Source organism: Falco naumanni, chromosome 14 (genome assembly GCF_017639655.2).
Source record: "Falco naumanni isolate bFalNau1 chromosome 14, bFalNau1.pat, whole genome shotgun sequence".
NCBI lineage: Eukaryota > Metazoa > Chordata > Aves > Falconiformes > Falconidae > Falco > Falco naumanni.
Window position 1 is genome coordinate 20,803,522 of NC_054067.1, and position 19,262 is coordinate 20,822,783.

At 34.2% G+C, this 19,262-nt stretch overlaps 1 protein-coding gene across 1 annotated transcript in view; it reads left to right on the top strand.

Moving 5' to 3' along the window:
• The window catches only part of CHM (CHM Rab escort protein), a 70,329-nt gene extending 52,009 nt beyond the window's left edge, over positions 1-18,320 (top strand). The window contains exons 10-15 of the mRNA XM_040614246.1: positions 2,033-2,137; positions 3,197-3,260; positions 4,187-4,283; positions 7,948-8,040; positions 11,372-11,538; positions 16,237-18,320. Of these exons, the coding sequence (XP_040470180.1) occupies positions 2,033-2,137; positions 3,197-3,260; positions 4,187-4,283; positions 7,948-8,040; positions 11,372-11,538; positions 16,237-16,431 (721 nt within the window). The 3' untranslated portion in view covers positions 16,432-18,320. The remainder of the gene's footprint in view (positions 1-2,032; positions 2,138-3,196; positions 3,261-4,186; positions 4,284-7,947; positions 8,041-11,371; positions 11,539-16,236) is intronic.
• The last annotated feature ends 942 nt before the right edge of the window (positions 18,321-19,262 follow it).

A 19,262-nucleotide genomic window follows, 5' to 3' on the forward strand; every position in this document is an offset into this window, starting at 1 on the left:
AGTTAGGTTAACATGATGAAGAAACTTCTTAAAGTTGGAAGTGAAACACATGTTGAATAGAATGTCATTGAAACTATAAAAAGAATACTACATGTTTAAAGTTAAACCATGCTTGTACCACTAGAATCCTAAGTACTGTTTCCAAGTTCTGTTGAATTTGAATATAGCTATATGTGCAGTATCCAGATTCCTATGAAATCAGCATTAGAAGTTAGTGTTACAAAAACATGCTTAATTGTCATAAACCTCTTAAATTTATAAATGTGTGCACCCTTTTTCAAGTCTCAGTTCAGTCTACAGAAGCAACTGGTTTACTGAAGCTAGTGGCAGCTGATTGCTTTTACTTACTTAGGTTTGGTTCTCATCTTCACTAGTTTTATGGATTGTTTTGATCACAGAAGCTAATGAATAACTTGGAAGTTACAGAAATGCTCTTTATTCATAAGGCAGAACTTGCATGTCAGATATTTACTGATACAGGTACAATGTTGCACATTGAAATCTGTAAGAGATCTCTGTCTTGGGCATCCTTTAGTTTCTTTTGAAGTTCCCACGCACATGTGTGTGTAAACGTGTGCGAGAGAATTTACTGGTTCGAATCCTGTGTATTAAATTGACTGAAACATTGACATACTGATTCAGAAGAATTTAATCTTAAAAAAAAATGCAGTAACTTTTATACACCAAGCAGTAAAAGTTAAATGAAGAAAATTTGCTTTATTTATACAGTAAATGTTCTGATATTGTAGAAAACCTTAAAATCTTGTTTTAGAAATCTGTATTGGGCCTTAAAGATTCTTAGGATATGGAAACAAGCCATGACGAAAGAAAATGTAGTGCACGCATTTTCCTTGCACTTTAGATAGGAAAAGTATTCATTAAGATAGGCACTCTTGAAACCTGTAGGGGTTTCTAAAAATGTTTGCAATGTCTGGGTTTGAGGAAAATACATGCAATTAAATAGAACACTGATCATGGCATATAGGAATCAGCAACAGAAGTAGTTTTTAAGTAGTTACTATCTGTATGCAGCCTCCTTTTTGATTTCTTGTGTGTATGGTTTAATCTCACATGTCTGAAGTTTGTTTTTTCAGAGAGATTTTTCCCATTGAAATCTGAAATTGTGTCCTGTTCTCCTTTAAACTCTCTGAATTACTTTTTTTCCTGTGGTTTGCATTTCTGTCCCATTTATAAGAGCGTTAGTCTCTGAAAATTTTTGTAGCAGTATCTCAACTTTTAGTTACTCTCCTTTTGTTCTGACTTGCTTTGCGTTGAGAAAGATTTTTCAGGAAGGGTCTTGGGGGGGAGAGTGTTGTTTGTTTATTTTTTTACTTTTTTGAAGTTTTGCCTGAGGCAGACTGATACGTGTTTGGGTTACAATTTGTATATATTCAAAGACAAACCCTATCAAGAATGTTTGTGTTGCTTTTAAAGCAGTGTGCCTTAGTTAATCCTTTTGTTTGTAACTTAGAGGTAAATAGTATATTTAAGCACAAGTATAGAAGCTCAGAGAAATTCTCTTGGAGCAGTCTGATGCACACATTTCCTTACATCTCTTAAATTAATTTGCCATTTGTCAAATATTATTGTCAAAATAAACTTGTCTTTGGTAAAGCTTGCTGACTGGGAAAAAACCAACACTGCAATAGAGTAGCATCTACAAAATAATTCACAGTATTGCTGTTCCATGTATCTTGAGGTAAGAAACATATGATGTTTTCACATAAAAGCAAATGCAAGCGTTATTAGCTTATATTTAGTTTTCCTTATAAAGTGATAGATCTATTAATGTTCTGATATCGTTATCTATAATAGCATTGCATGTAAGAGATTGTGTATACCCCATAGAATGTATACATCTAGGATTTAGTTATCAGTTTCAGTTGTTTCAGGGGTTCACAGGTTAAAGAAATGTGTAGCTATCTTATTTGAAAGATATAAACAATGTGCTATATAACTCAATTTTGAAAACTTACATATGCTTTTGTTACCTTATATCTAAATTAAATTTTTTAATTATTTTTTTTAACAGATGCAAAGCTATTGTGGATCATTTTGGACAAAGAATAAATGCTAACTATTTTATTGTGGAAGATAGTTACCTTTCAGAGAGCATATGCACAAATGTGTGTTACAGGTATGTAATAAAACAGTAGACATAGTAAATGTCTTTAAATAATAGTGTGTAAAGTACCCTGCAAGTTAAACTCTCTTAAGAGATTATTGTCTCCTGCTTTATCTTCGCAGTACAGCTTGGTTCTGCGCCTAGTTTTTCTCTTCTACGATATACTTGAGGATGTACTGTATAATCTCTATCTTCAGGTTTCCTTAAATTGTCCTCTAAATCATATTGCCCTTTTTCTTCTAAAAAAAAAAAATCCAATAGCTCTAAGTGCATTAGGGATTTCATATTTTTTCAAAAAGTGTTTGGAAGGTGGAGATGCCTATTGTGGTTCTTGCTTTAAATTTCTTCAGGTTTAGAAAAGTATTAAAAGTAATTTTTTTCTGTGATTTTTTGTTGTTGTTCTTGTCAAAATCTTGGATTTGTACTGCCTTTGTCTTCAAAATATTGCAGATAAAATATTAGCAAAACTGTAGTAGTAGGTGCAGTGCAGAAATAATGACAGGCAATGGAGGATTACAAACTTAAATCATGAACTCCATCCCAGTGTATTTCCCCTTAATCCAAAGTGTCCCAAACATTTTAAAACCTTGCAGTAGGCATTGCTGCTCTGACTCCATCAAGAGGACGTTATGGAAGATGGTAATCAAAATACATTTTCCATGTTTCATATTGAATCTGTGAGCAAAATGCATGCATCTGTGTTCTGTTGCAGTCAGTTCAGAACCTGCACAGAGCACAAGGTTTTACGTTTGTAACATGAAAAGTCATGTAATATGCTGCTACTAATCTTGATCAGATAAACCAAATATTTTTAAAAAAATTAGAAGGTTATTCAAGTAGTTTTATATAATGGCAGTGGCTCATTCATTCATCATCTGTTTTTGTCATTGAAAATCCTACATTAATGTTCCAGATGTGTTCCTGCTTCAGCAACAGGTAGAATATCCCACTAATGATCATATTAATAAAGATTATATGGTTAAACAGCCTTCCCACAGTATCATGTTTGAATCCAAATTGCCATTTTTTTATGTTTTTGTGAAATGCCATAATTATTTTATTTTATTGTAGGCAGATCTCCAGAGCAGTGCTCATTACAGATCAGTCTGTACTAAACACAGATTCAGAGCAGCAGGTATGTATCAATTTTGTATCACTTACATCTTTCTGATTTTTGTGTATTAATATTTAGCTGGTAGGAATTAACGCTTTTGTTTCTGCTTGAATCCAGCTTTTTAGTCGGCTCTCTGTACTGATAATTGTTTAATTCCTTAATCTCTTTAAAAATACCAGGAATTTTATTTTAGTTTAGTTCAATTACTTGGATTTCCCTGTTTGGTTCTCACTGTATTAATTAACAGAGTTTCTAAGCTGCTGTCTTAAAGGCAGTTCATTTTGCTTACTTTTTAATAAACTGTTACCCTTAGTATTCTGTTAACTGTTACTTACTTGTCTAAACTTTGTTCAAAGTTCTTTTGGGTTTTTTTAACATTCACTTTAATGTTCAGAGTTCTTACTGTATACTTTCAGATCATTCTTTAAGTGTTTCTGCTTGATCAGTCTTTGCAGACCTTAATTTTAAAGGATTTTAATCTGGGTTGTTTCTTCTGTACACTTCCTGTATTCTTAAGGGTTAAGCAGGATCCACAAAGTAAGAACACACATGACATAGGAGGCTGGTCTTCCTGTCTTGCCACTATCAGCCCTGCATGAGAGCACTCCAGTCGTCCCCACCTAACATTCCTCTGCCCAGTGTTCACAATTTTACAGTCTCTTGCCAACTGAGTTTCTAAACAGTCATGCTTTTGGAAAGGTCTGTGATAGGAGGTTTTCTTTCTGGTCCACAGCCGCAGACATTCCTAACAAAGGTGCCTTTGCTGGCTTGGGTAGAAATTCTTGAATGTTCAAATTCTGCAGGATTGATTGCACAAATCGTTATAATAAACCAGAAAACAAAATTGTGAAACTGCAGTTATTTTTCATCTTTACTCAGAGTTGTGTTGGTTGCCTCATCCTCCGTGTTACTCTGCTTTAACATAAAACGCTCTTTCTGGCTGATAGGTTTCCATTTTGACAGTGCCTCCAGTGGATCTAGGGAAACCAGCAGTTTGCATCATTGAGTTGTGTTCCTCAACCATGACATGCATGAAGGACACTTGTAAGTACAAGTTGTATGTAATCATAACTATTTTTCCCTTTGACTGTGTCAATGAGAGGAAGAGTCCATTGTCTTCGTTCTGTAGCAGTTGAGCTGTTTCATATGGTGTAGAGATCGTACTACAAGGTTCTTCTTGCATTCATTTTTTTTTTAAACTACATATGATCATTATTTATTTAGAGTCTTATTGTGATTTTCATAGTAATAAAGTATATTGTTGTTTGTTGTCAAACAAATCAAATGTTCCTTTTAACCGTTATGTGGCTAATAAGCTTGATAGTTGTAGTCTTACTAGTACTGGGATAGTATTTTGTTTACTGTACAGTCATTATAAAATAGCACCAACAAAGAGCTTTTTGTTATGACTGCTGTATTATTTTGTAGATAAAATATTAGAATTCAATATTTTTTTTTATTCTACAAGATTAAGACAACTGAAGTTTTAGTAGAGTGGCAGATAAGGTTAGTGGAGAGCTGTAGCAGACTTTCTTCCCCACTGTAACTAGCTAAGGTTGTGTCTTCAAGACAAAATATTAAGGTTTTTGTTTAACTTAGAAATGTTTTCGTTGTAAAGTTTTCTGCCAAGAATTTCACTTACTGCTATAATTAAATGACCAAAACTCACCAAAGTATTTTCTCAAATAATTTCTGAAAAAACTGTAAGCAAAAAGGCGGGATCTTAGTTAACATAGATGCATGGGTTTTTTTAATTCTTTCAGACTGCCTTTGAAACCTAAGAGATTCTTTATGCTGTAGGACTGTGTGGCCTCGTGAAAAATGCTACATATTTTTGTTTTCATAAGGATAGGTTCTCAATATAAGCATCAAGTACATTTCAGTATTATTTCTAGCAGATTATTTTGGAGCATATATTCTTGTTTCTTCTGCAGTGTCTACTTTTTTTTTAATCAGCATATACTGAACAACTAATAACTAGGTTAATAGACTTATTTTCATTTACACAATAATGCATTTTTCCTTCAGTAGATTAAAAAATATTCTAAAGTATGTGAATCTTACTGGTAGTTTGTCATCAAGTTTTCTTGAAAATAAACTACCTTAGCTGAACTATTATATTGAAGTACCTGAAGTACACTGTATTTGGGGGCTTTTTATCTTCTGAAAGTTTTGGTAGAGCTGGGATTATGTCCCATTATGAGATCTGGAGGAAAGGAATGCATCATGATGTATTTGAGGTGAAGTTACAGAAATTCTTTTAAGAACTTTGTTGTTGTCGTCTACTGCATTAGGTTCTTTAATTCTAAAAATATGAGAGATCACCTTTCTAGAAGGAACATTCTAGTATTCCATTAACAGTTTTCTGTGACTGTTGTTGGTATTCTATGTGAACTTGAAACAGATGAGCAAAAAAATTCTTGTTGACTATTTATTTATCTTTTCCAAATTCTTCTTCTGAATGCTGTTAAATAGATTAACAATTTGGGACACTATGGAACATAGATAGAATTAGAGGTTACCTGACATAATGCTTTTTAACAAAAAATAAGCAACTGTAATACTAACCAATTTGTTTTACTGTTACCTAGGCTTGAACTCAGTTCTTTGCATATGAAAAAAGAGGGAACTAATTAAGTCATTCAAAGTTATACTTAAATAATAAAAAAGATAAAGCTGCAATTAAGAACTTAGTGTTATCAAACATGTTGTTAATATTTATCCTTTAAATAGCTGATTCGTGTTATTTAATACATACACGAATGTTCACAAAATACATACAGCAGGAAGTGAAACTAAAGGATTGATGTTCAAGTAGATATAAATTATTAGTTTCATGCAAATTTCTGCTGTGCTGAAAAATTAAGATTTCTGTTATTTACTTTTCTCCATAAATTCTTTTCATTTCAGAAGAGAAGGTACTGTGTTCCTTAATGACATTTGTCTTCATGTATTGAAATAATATAATTCTTTTGTAGGTACAGCTGAGTTCTAGTTACAAGGCATATTTCATAATTTTTTTTAACTTTTACATCATTATCTGTAAATGGGTTTTAACCTGACTGATTTCTCCTTCAAACAATTATTTAAGATAAGTATACAAATACATCTACTCTTTGATCACACTGCATAAATGACAGGCACATAATCTGTATTGCCAGTTGAGTGGAACCAAACTCCTTCACTTGCCCTAAAAATTGAGACTGTAATGATGAAATCATGGACTAAACTCATCGTTCTTCTTGCTAGAAGAATTACTTGAAGACAAATGTTGGCAACCACTGTAACTAATGCAGTTATACTTCAGTAAATCAAATATAATCAAAATATATACTGATGACTGTGACTCATAGTCATAACCTTAAAGATAATAAAAAAGACTTTATAGAAAGTAAATTATGTGAACTTTGAGGATTTATAGCTGGTTTTTTTGAGGAAAGAATAGATTGTGTTACCATGTTTGCCATTATTAACATTTAGTTAAGGTTACAGGGAGGCTTTCATTATCATCACCTGTTTTCTTTTACTTTTTTTAGTACATATTCCTTTTAGAAGGTTTGGCTTCGGTTAAATAGTTAAAAAAATCTGAGTATAATCTCTGTGTGTGTAATCTGAAAGAAGAGGAGCATGAAGTGTTAAATTTCTTGTTCTTCTGGAGTCAGTGTCAAACTTTGTGGCATAACTGCAGCCAGGAAGTCATTCAAGATATGTACAATGTACTTGTAGGTAATGACACAAACGTAGCCAGGCTTCAGAGTGAAAGGAGAAAAATGTCATATGGAGTTAAAATATGGGTGTGGGTGCCCCATTCCTGGGGGTGCTCGGGGCCAGGCTGGACGGGGCTGGGGGCAACCTGGGCTGGTGGGAGGTGTCCCTGCCCCTGGTGGGGGTTGGAGCTCGGGGGGCTGTCAGCTCCCTCCCAGCCCAAACCAGGCTGTGATTCTGTGAAAGTAACGCCATAGCTATACATTGCTGTTAAACTGGTCAGAAATGTGTGGTCATGAATTAAATATTAATTGGCTTAAACTTTGTACAGAGTCTTCATGATCCTCTGAAAGATACTTACCTGCTGGTAAGTTCCCAGACGACCATTCAGTAGCAAACGAGTCCGGTAGGGTGGTTGTATGAAAAGCTTTAAGATGAGGCTTTTACATTCTGAATGAACGGATGTAAAATCAGGTGGATAAAGCAGCAGAGTAGCTGGTTCTCTATCTGAATAGAGACCAGTGGACCAGAAAAGAGGTTAAGACCTGCATCACATGATTATCTTTTCTGAGGAGTCAGCAACTTCAATAGTTTGAAAAACAGAATAAAGGAATAATATGTTCCATGAAGAATCTGTTTATCAACTTTAATTTCATGCAAACATGTATATGAGCAAGAAATCTTAATATCAAATGTGCGTTATTCAAGCAAAAGTGTGGATTTTCACAAATACAGTATTGGATTTAGTGACATTGATTTGCCCATGCTGTAAGGTGAATTTTGATTCTATAGTTCCACAGATCTGTTCTTGCGGTCCAAAATCTTTTCGTGTCATCATTTTCCGATACGTGTTTCCATAATACAGTACTCCTCTGGCTTAAAGCAAGCAATTTATATGAAGAGCGGTGATTTCTAAAAGCCTGCTGTGCCTTTTAAAAATTGTAATAAATGATATTTGTGTATGTGTATATTGGTGATTGTAATTTGTGTTCTCTTTTAACAGATTTAGTCCATTTAACCTGTCCATCAACTAAAACTGCTAGGGAAGATTTAGAGCCTGTTGTACAGAAGTTATTCATTCTAAATACGGAAAAAGGTAAAAATAAATAACTAAAGCATTAAGAGATTATTTTGCAAAAAATCATTTTACCCTTGTAACTAAAGTATCTATTACTGAACATCTGAATCTGTCATCAGAGTCAGCATATGGTGAGCTGCTATTTAGATATTAGCATTTCAAAGTAAAGGAATCTATTTTGAGAGTAAGATTGATTAGACAGATGTCAGATTTTTTGTATTTCATGATCTAATGTTCCAAGTCTTCTTAAGCTGTGATTTAACTTCAGTGTACAAGGGCCATGGCTGTAAGTGTCTAGGAACTTTTGACGTTTTCAGGCTTTTTTCATGGAATCATATTTGCTTCTCAGCATGACTTTCCAAAGGTACAGTAATGAAATGAAATACTTGTGAATCTGGACTTTTATGCTGTCCTGTTCTTAGTGATTTCTATCACTTGGGTGTCCCTAACAAAAGTGACCAAACCCCCAAAAGTTAGCAAACTGCTTTTCTCCTCCAGCTGCCAGATGTGCTCAGTGCTGTAAGCTTCTTGGGTTTCTTTTGTCTTCACTCACTCTTAAGACTGTTGCTCATCCTTTTGTTATTACCTTCAGGTGCTTCCTTGTGTGCTGTTTTTAGTTGAAATAGTCTGGATTCTGCTTTAAGCAGTAGAAGCTTAAAGTTCTTACACACTGCAGTGTTATTAGGAAGATAGATCACTGGTAATCTCCAATAATAAACTGTTTGGCCCTAAATTGAAGGAAACCTTACGAGCTACTTGCATGAGCTTTGACCTCAAGATGGAGAATTTCACAGTCCCAGAGGAAAGCAGCTGTTGACAAAGAAAGCAGTTGCTGCCTAGAAAGAAATTGTCCCTCAGATACTTTGAGCAAGTTCCACAGAAGTCTTTGAAATTTAATCACATTTTTGGTAGATGCTCATGGAATAGTTAGTATGCACATAGAAGAGGTTGCTCTGTTCTAACCCTGGCAGAGCATTTTTAATTGTAGTGTGCACATACTTAAATACAGTAAGTCGTAGTTCTTCTATGAGAAAACAATACTTAGCTGTCAGTGGAAGTGTTCATGTTTGTATATACACAAGTTAATAAGATGTGGAAGTATTTTATAATATTTGTAATTGGTTTGCTTATAATATTTGCTGTTGTGCTTCATTCATGAGACATAACATGAATTCAGATAGAATTTTCTGTTTTTTTCTCTCAGGGCCCTGTAACCAAGAACAGTGTTTCATGAAGTGTTGAGTTCTGCTTTTCACAAGTTTGGTTTTCTGTGTTGTTTTCCATTTTTACTTTTTTTTTCCCCCTCTACTTTTTCATGAAAAAGCAGATATCTTACTGGTTTTGTTAGAGAACAAAGTGCTTTTAGTAGGGAGTTGTAAATAATGTGCATTTCCTTTCTTGCTTGCTTACAGGAAAGGCATCTTTTGATGTCTCAAAGATGTAAATTTTTTACTAGGTTTGTAGTACAAGAGCCTTTAAAAAACAAATATGTAGAATGCAGCTAGGGTTTGTAAATAGAAAACTATTACACTGACGAGCTGCAAACACTTTTCATGTTTATATCTGCTAATTTAAAGCCTGCTAATTTCCAACTTTTAATATTTATCATATATCTTAAATGTTCAAGACAGTGCCATGTGTTTCAAAGACTCAATTGGTGAAGAAAAGATTAGCTTGCAGTTTAGTGTCTTCTAATCATTTGAGGGGGTTAGCATTAATCTTAATGTTTAAAGTGATCCAATTTTGAAATGATATATTGTTTAGAACCTGACTGAAATTCTTCTGTAGAAACTCTGTGATCATAGGGGTCCTCAGGTGCACTGAGGCACTGAAAAGCTAGTTTTCACTGACACATAGGCCTTTTTATCATCAGGATGAGGTAGTGGTCGTATTTTAATTAAAATGTCAGAACAAATACTGTTGGAGTTATTGAAAATGAATCACCAGATAAAGTGAGCACTGGGCCATGGCAGGTCAAAGAGGCAAAGTCACCTGGAGAAGAGGACTCCATTCATTTTCCTGCCTAAATGAGAAAGAAGTAACTTTTATGAGCAATGTGAACTTTTAAATATATTAAAGAGCATCTTGCCCTGTATTAGGGCTCAGGCTTTCACAGGCTGATGAATTTAATTTATATTTCAAACTGTTCAGTATGGTTAGCACCTATTTTTTAAAAAATATTTGACAGTTATAAAAAGGTACTGAAGGAATATCATAGATTTACCTCTTTTTTTCTAATTCAACTGCTTTAAAATACTGTTTTGAATGCCGTTGTTATCTAGAAGTTTCTTCCTTGGAAAGAAGTAAATCTTGCAAGGTCTTTTACAAGCTTCATTTATTTTAGAGGAAGTAAAATACCAAAAAGGGGACAGCAAATACGCCAAACAAATAGTATCTATTAAGCTAAGAATCTATGTTGTGTATTCCTCCATTGCATTCTGCAGCATTAAAAAGTGACCTTCATCTTCCCAGAGGTTTTTCTGCCTGTGTACAGAGGGGCTGTGTGAATGTGCAAAGTAACTGCAAGAAGGTACAGGTGGTGAACAAGCAAGATGTAGTTTATGAGCATTTTGTATTCATAATGAGTCTTGTAGCACAATAGAAGTCCTCAACAAATGTAGATAAATGTAAATTAATCATTTTTTTTCATTTAGCAGTATTTCTACAGTTTAGAGATTCTACAAACTGCATATCACACATCTCAAATAGAGTAATTCTGGGGTTTGGTAATACTTGATTTGCAGTTAATCTGAGGGGGAGGTATTCTTTGTGGATTTTTCTTTAAAATTTCTTGTTATTTAATCCATGAGCAATAGTTAGTCTCCTTAGATTGGCCTGAAGATGTTCAATCCTAAAGCACACAAAGGTCAGTTATGAGAAGAGTTCCCATACAAAGATGAACTATTAAATGAGGGTGGACGGGAAAGTGTACATCAAAAATACCATTGCGCATGGAATGCAATAGCCTCAAGTTGGCACAGCCTGTGGAGGACTTGTTCAGACTGTCATATGCTCATGGAGTTTATCCAGAGTAAACTAGATAACATGAAGTAGAAAGGTGTTAAATTTAGACCAAGCTTCTTGTTAGTATGCTTTTAGGTGATAATTGGTTCTTATGTGGTATAGTCTGTACAGAATAAATAGTTTACATACCTGTAGCTGTAAAAGAAAAGTATGATGAAAGACTACCTCAGAAAAGAAACCAAAAATAATTGGCTTTTTAAAGAAAAATAATTTACTTTATTACAGTAATTCCATGTTAATGAATTGACTTTTAGTATGCTGGATTACATATTTTCCTTAATACACCTGGACAATGATTACAGGAAACACTTTTTCTTCTTTTCAGAGACTGAAAATGAAGAACTGCAAAAACCTAGAGTCCTCTGGGCAGTTTACTTCAACATGAGAGATTCTTCTGGAATTGAGAAAAATTCATACAGTGGCTTACCTTCAAATGTTTATATCTGTTCTGGACCAGACTCTGCTTTAGGAAATGACTGTGCTGTCAAACAGGTTGGGCAGATCATTTTTTTTGATTGCAGAACTTGAATTTTAAAGACTTAAGGAAGTCAAATAAAGGGAACCTAGAAGACAGCAGTACCTGAAGATGATGATCTTAGTAGAATGGCTACTTGCTGTAATTCTGTGGAAAGGGAAAACAGTCAAATAAGTCAGAAATATAGATGATAACTCCCCAGAATATGTAGTCTTTCACCTGTAAGGTTAAAGAGTGGGTGCAGTAGTAGAGAAGCGGTACAAAATTAAAGGTCAGAAAAGCCTGTCTTCAGTTTCAAGTTGGAAAAATCATCAGAGTTGTTTAATACCTACAGCACACAGTCACAAACCTAAAACTTACTGGGGGAAAAAACCCATCATAATTACTAATCTGGTCTATTAAGTTATCTGTCTGAGTTTACCTTCTCTTTGCCTTAGTATCACTGTATTTAAAAACTAGGGTGTAATTGTGTCTCTGAAGGAGCTGAGGGGAATGTCATTCTATTTGTGACCTTGACATAGTATTTGGCACCAAATCACACACAGTTCTGATTTTTAGTTCTCAGTCTTTGGGTGTGTCTACCATAGCTAGTTCCTGCTAACTAGAATCCTGAGCTGAAAACTACTGGCGGCTTGCCTAGTAGTAGGCATAGCATAGCAGTACTTAAACTACTGGTGCTTTGAATGTGAAATGGCCACCTTCTGTGTTGGCAATAGGCAGAATCTGCAGGGACACTGGGTTTTCAAGGGTAGTTATGTAGAAATTCACAAAGAACTTAATATCGTACCTCTCATTGTGCCTTCTCTGCTACTGTTAAGCTGAAGACGATCATGAGAATATGTAGCTCACAACTTGTTCAACAAAAGGCAGCTACGGGAATGCTTCTCCATTGCTCTTGTATTCAGAGATCCGTCTTGGTAATGAAGGTGTAAATTCTTAGGCAAATCTACCACAGCAGTCCCTGGGGTGTTAGGGTGCTTTCAGAGCTAACCAAGAACACTTTTACATCTTTGTAGGATTAACTGGCACTAGTCATTTTTAAAGCTGTTTTTTTAATGACCATGTTCAGAGAATGTGCATGCCATCTTCTAACCAGTTGCAGGATTTTTTATGACAAAGTCGTAAACCTCTTAAAAATAAGCTTTTAAAGTGGAAAGGCTGACATAGCTTGAACTGTAGGGTCAGAACAGTATAATTAAGGGCTAATAGTACCCTTCATTTTGCTTTATAAGGCAGTAATTTGCCTCCCAAGAGGATAAAGAACTGTAAAAACAAAAAATAATGCAAAACAATTATTATGGTAGCAGTTTTAAATGGTGAATGAGTTCTTTTCTAAATGAGATCTTTTAACTGTTATTTAAAACAGTGCAAGTTAAAAGCTGTTTAAAAACATTCAAAACCCAGCCTATTTCTAATTCTTACAGCCACCTTTCCTAGCATTCAACTTTGTCTTACCATAAGAGCTCTTTTTCTTTCCAGTGAGTAATGGTATTGCAGATCAAGCTGTGTTTTAGGTGCTGTAGTTAGCCTTTGTGTTAAATCTGTTGACCATCAGTGAGATAGATGTTAAGCAGATCTCAGAGGAGGAACAATCAGAAAGAGCAGGTAGAGGCTACATGGTTTTGAACCTGGTTTAAATTTTGAAACAAATTGTCACTAGAGTGAGAAATATTTTAATGTCAACATTTTTATAATTTAAAGTCCTAAGGGAAAATAAAAGTGAGGGGCATGTGTGAGAACAAAGTGAAGGATAGGCTGAAGATAAAGCAAAACTTGCAGTTTGAATACACCCTTCCCGCACAGCTTGCATGTACCTTCTAGACAGCTGAAGGAGGGAAGCACATGTAAGCTGATGTGCCTTCTATGCCCAAATCACTTTCATCTTCCTAGCAATGGGATGGAAATCTCCAGACGTTAAATATTTACAAACTCATGTATCAGAACACTTTAAAAAAAAATTTAAAAAAAAAAAAAAAATCACTGTGTGTGTTAGTCTTGGAGATACCTTGGAAAATTGAATCTATTTTCCTTTAATCAGTTCTGTGTTTACTGTTTTAATGATACTTCCCCTGATTTACGTTTTCATTACCATTAGTATTGCTGACTTCTATATGCCATGCTGTTTGTTTGTATTGATGAGACATTATTTAGAAGGCAAGACGCCACAACTTTTACAGATGATTAGCCATCTACAGCTCAGTATAGAAATGACTTGATTCTTAGTTTATTTTAATCTAGTGTTAAATTGCTAGTAAAATATTGAATTAATTTTGATCTCTGCAATTACTTACTCTGAGGATAGGCTAAATAAAATGTGCCATTTACGATTCCATTAAATTCTGTATGTATGGGTCAAGTAAAGCATCTGACTTCGAGTTTTCTATTTTTCAGCTGCTACAAGCTGGCACAAATTATTGTGTCCTAAAGTAGTAGTATGTTCCCTGAAGGAGTTCAGATTTCTGAGGCATCTTCATGTTCATAAGAGGAAGCAGTAAAATTGGCATGGCAATATTTGTCCTTTAACCTGTTTATGTTTTTTTCTATATCTGAAAGGATTTCAGCGTTAGTAAAATGTGTTGTATTTCAAACTACTGTTAGTCTGGTAGTGTTCTCTGTAAAAGTTGCTATGAATGCCCATACAGCTTGTCTGCATGCCATCAGGGTATGTAGCTGGGATACAGTAAACCAGTAACAAAACAGAGTTTTATTCAAATTCAAACAGTTATTAAATTAGAGTATCCACACACTTGAAAGCTGGTACACTTAGTTACCAAATATTGAAGGAACTATTTACTAACTTAATTAGTTACAATAAGTATCAAGGTGTTATAACAAAGGAGCTGTTGTATTATTATTGGTCGTTCTACATCAGCTGAATAAAACTTCAAAAATTGGTAGACCTGAAAGCACTCTGTACTATGAAGTTCCTCAGTTATAATCAATGTCATGATGTCCTGCATAACGTATTGAGTATTTCCATGTTCCACCTCATAATTATTTGACTATTTTTGGAGTGGATACTTGCTGACTAATTGGAGTTCAAATAATTGTTGAGAACTGCTTAGGAAATGTTTTGTCTGCTCTAGTTTGTCACACGTGTAGTGTAGAATGACACTTTTCTTCAGTACTCTATTAAATATAATAATAGTTGAAGTATATTTTCGGAGTCTCAAGGACAAGTGCAGACATGAAATAGAAAGTCTTTCTCTTGCTTTGAAAAAGTTAATTTGTATACTTTCTGCGGGATATTTTTATCTCCTTGGCCCTTAGACTTACTAGACAAGGTTTTGAAATTACAAAACCGTGTTTTTGAAGTAGAGAATAGATTTTTTTTGTATTTTTTTATATACTAATATAAATAGTTTTAAAAGAGTTTTAAGTGGGTATGGAAGAGCGACATTCAGGACACAGAATGAAAAATTAAATTGAACTGAGAGTAGACAGGGTCGTTTAAGCAGTTAATAATGGAGTCCTACATCCATGTGCTGGTGATACAAATCCACTGCTGGTGGGCAGTGAAGTTTATCACAGAAAGCTGTTTGGTACATGCTCAATGATGTATTAATCTGAAAACAATTCCCTCTTGTCCAGGGTTCCACATCATGTAATCAGCCTTTGCAGTTGGCATTAACTGACCCTACTGTCAGCTTTTTCAGTGCAGTGTCTAGTAGCAGTATGAATATAAAGATTAAATGTATTCTTGCCTATGTGGGAGCTCTCATCACAGGTCGTCTTTAGGGCATAGTTTACTGAACAGACAAAATCGAGAGGCAATATTCCTTTGCCTTTAACAAAGCTCCTTGCATTCTTGTGGGTTTTTTTAAAGGCATTTTTTTGGTTCATTTTCTCCCAGGTTTTGTAGTTGTATTCTGTGTGTTGTAATAACTACCCTGATGTTATCAAGAACACATTTCTTTTTAACATCTTTCATTGCAGTGGTCAGAAAACTTGACTTTTTGTGTGTACTTAATTTCTAAACCTCAATGGCATGAAGAGTTAAGTGGCATTGCAAGTTAAATCCTTGAGCTATATCTTAACGAGTAACTGAATTTTTATCTAATAGTTGCTTATGCATTTCTTTTCAGAAAGGCACAATTCGTGCACATAGGTGTATGCACAGAATACATTGAAATGATAGACATGTTTTTTGAGTAAGTTAGAAATGTATTGCATACAAGTATATATTTTTAATTATAATGTTCCATTGGAAGAGAATAGTTCTCAGCTGAGCTATGTATGAGCTGTTCAGAAAAAAAGAAATGGAAATTTTTTTTCTAATTTTTAAATTTAAGATGGACACCCAGGGTTTGCTTGTTATGGGAAATGGATTCTTCTCCCAGAAAAGAGGCAAGATCTTTCCCATGCTTTGCATTTGACTTCAGCTAGGGATATTTTTATAGTGGAAAAGATGATTTTGCTGGCAAAAAATTATCTTTGTTGGTCTCAATACAATGTAGAGTACCCAGCATTTTTTAATGCTCTATGCTGTGCCTTTCCTAGTAGAACAACGTAAAAAAATAGATTGCTGCTTCTTTTTTGAGGACTGCGAGAAGGAGTGGACTTCCTTTTGTAATTGTGTTTACAATACTGTCAAAGTATTAAATCACTATTGATTTGAAAGAACAGAGGTTAATCTTAAATATATGTAAAATATTGCTGCAAGGTATTACATTTCAAGGTAAAGTTTATTTTACGCTTCTTTTTTTCCTGAATAGGCTGAGACTATTTTCCAAGAAATGTTTCCTACAGAGGAATTTTGCCCACCACCACCAAATCCAGAAGATATTATTTATGATGAAGATGAGATTGCATCAGAAGAGTCTGGAGTCAGTAATTCTCCTGAATCCTCAACTGAGGAAAGCAGTAACAGAGGTAGTACTGCGGTTAAGAAGGAAGATAATGAAGAATGAATTAGCGTTGTTCTCTTAGTAGAACAGGAGGTTGACCCAAACTAAAATGTAAGGGAGGAAGGGTAAGAAAATGAGATTTAAAAACCCCATAGCCGTATTATTTGCAATTGCCTTACTTTCCTTAGCTTGAATAATCTTTCTTCATCTAATAATTTCATTGATAGCTGAGACATTTCTAAATAGTCATAGGTCTACCAGATCATGGGGTGTTTGTAGCTAAATAAAAAACACAGAACAAAGCATTTGAATTTAAAATGCTAAAATAGGATTCATGATTTGCTGAGATAATTTGGTTTTGATTTACATCTTGGAATAAATCCTCCATCTTTTAAACCGGCAAGAAAAAAAAATGTGCAAGTTTGCTTACCAGTCAGAAGACGATCTTCTGATACTACGTATCAGAGTTCTGCTAAAAATCATTGGATTTGTGCTAATTAAACAGTTGAAGGTGAGCTTCACAACCTGTCCTTCAGAGTGGTTTTATGAATGGAACTTAAAGGCAATAATACTGGCGGTTCTGGAATGGCTTCAGAATATGTAATAGGTGTAATATTTAATTTGTATAATGAAGAACTTCTTGTATGGTTTTGAAACTGATGCCATAATATAAAAAGCAAGTATAATCTAATAGATATTCCTCATATGAAACTATTTTACATCATTTTTTTTTTTCGGTAAGATCTAATAGATCATTAGTGACATAATTTACTGTAGTTGGGAAAATAGCACAGTTTAAACTTAATTTCCCAACAAAATTTAAAATCATAAATGGATTGTACCTGGTTGTTAGGTTTCCCTGGACTTCTTGCAGTGTTTGGGCCTTTAATAAGCCAGAGGTTAATTTTTTGAAGTATGGTGTCTGAGAAGTTCAGGTGATCCTTAAATGAGGTTTTCTGTGGTGGGGAGGAGGAGGGTTCAGCTGATCATTCTAAAGTTTTGTATTGATCCTGGTTAATAGGATTAAAATTAGCGTAGTAGCTGTAAATTATGTGTTTTGTAATGATAAAGCATAAAGCATTTATATAATAAAATTTATTGAAGTATTTATAAGTAGTTTATATGAAAAATTACAAAATGAGAAAGCTGTTGTAAATGACCATGATAAACTTGCACATCTGAACAATGCTTGAAATGAGGTATTCAGATGATGAAAAATATTCAGGATTTACTTAAAGATTTACTTTAAAATGTACACCCAGTAGTTCAGCAGAATATCTAAATAAAGAGATCGGTGGATTTTGATGAGTCGGGGTTTAAACTGATACACGAACGTAGATATTAACTCTAGCAGTGCGTAAATACTGTATGTAAATAAAAAATGCCATTGAGTAATCAATATTCAGCACTGCCTGAACTTGACACACCCAGGCTTTTGTACAGTTTCGCATTGCATGTGCCTGCCTTTAAAATGGCTTCATGCCATAAAGGTTAATTTATTTTTTTACAGCATAATTGATACTGTTAACTTCACTTTGTCTTGCATCATAATACATTGTCCAATTTGCATTTCAAAACCCGTTTCTTAGTGTTTACGTTCTTTGTTTATTGGATAGGTACTATTGTATGTATAATCCCAAAGTGATCAGAAGAATATGTGGTTGAAATGTTCCCAGTGTTAAACAACAGTTATCTTTGGATGCTTGTGGTTGAGCAGTTATTTATATATAGTAATAAGCAGACTGCCTTTTAATTTAGCTGTAATTTTTATGTGTATTGGAAAGCATGAGTATATGGTAATTGTATCAAACATCTACAGATCTGTTGAAGAACTAAGTGGAGGACCTAGTCCCTGTTTGTCTTCCAATAATAGGGATCATGGTTGAATTTTTCATCTTCTGTGTTTACAAGGAAATCGTTTGATGAAAATTAAAGGTTTGCTTGCAAGTGCATTTTTCTGTGTTTTCTTTCAATTGCGCAAGAAAAGCAGTTCATTTGTTAGCTGAGATTTCCTGGTAATTCTGATGTCTACTTTCATCATGTTGACATCTGTAATAAGATTGAAGTTTATGTGTGTGACAGTATGTTGATGTAAGTTAGCATGTGTGTATAAAGTAGTATCTTAGTGCTTTGTGTCCATGTGAAGCAAAGTTTGAAAATATTGCAAATTTGATTTTAGATAAGACGGAATAATCTGCAAGTTGTAGGCTATGACTTTACACTACATTGATTGCTTAAAAACTGTTTTCATGTCTTGTTCGTATGGTGAATGGAAACATAAAATGTTTTTCCTATGGTACTTGAGTACCCAATAGCTCACTTGCAATAGCAGTAGATTAGACTATTGATCTTTGTATTTTACAGAAATCATGCACTGAAATGCATTTTGTTCTTACTTTAAATTATTTAAGCATACAGAGTGAGGGTTAGGCTTATTTGAAGTAGTTTTTAAGGCTTGTCATACAGGATGTATTCAAAAGATAACATGACTTTTTAAAAACTGGCAATTTATCAGTAGGATTATTAATAAATCAAGTTAAAGAAAGATAAGGTTAATTGAATTTTTAAACAAGTAGCTGTATTATCCTTCAAGCACCTTGGAGCTCATACAATATTCACACCTTTTTTTTCTAAGACGTGCTTTGATATGTTTGAATTCCTTTTTTAATGAGTACTTTCTTTTTGAGTTGGTTAATTGGATTAACCCTTAATATTCAAAGAGTCAATTTTATGCCATTTTCCCTTCTGCTGTTCTATTGCCTTATCTGTGGGACTGCAATTAGTTACTGTTCCTTTGGAAGTATTTTCAGCCATGAAGCTGCTACGTCTGCTTTTTTTGGTGATGATGATGCTTAGGACCATTTGACAGGTAATCATTAGAACTTGGATCCTTG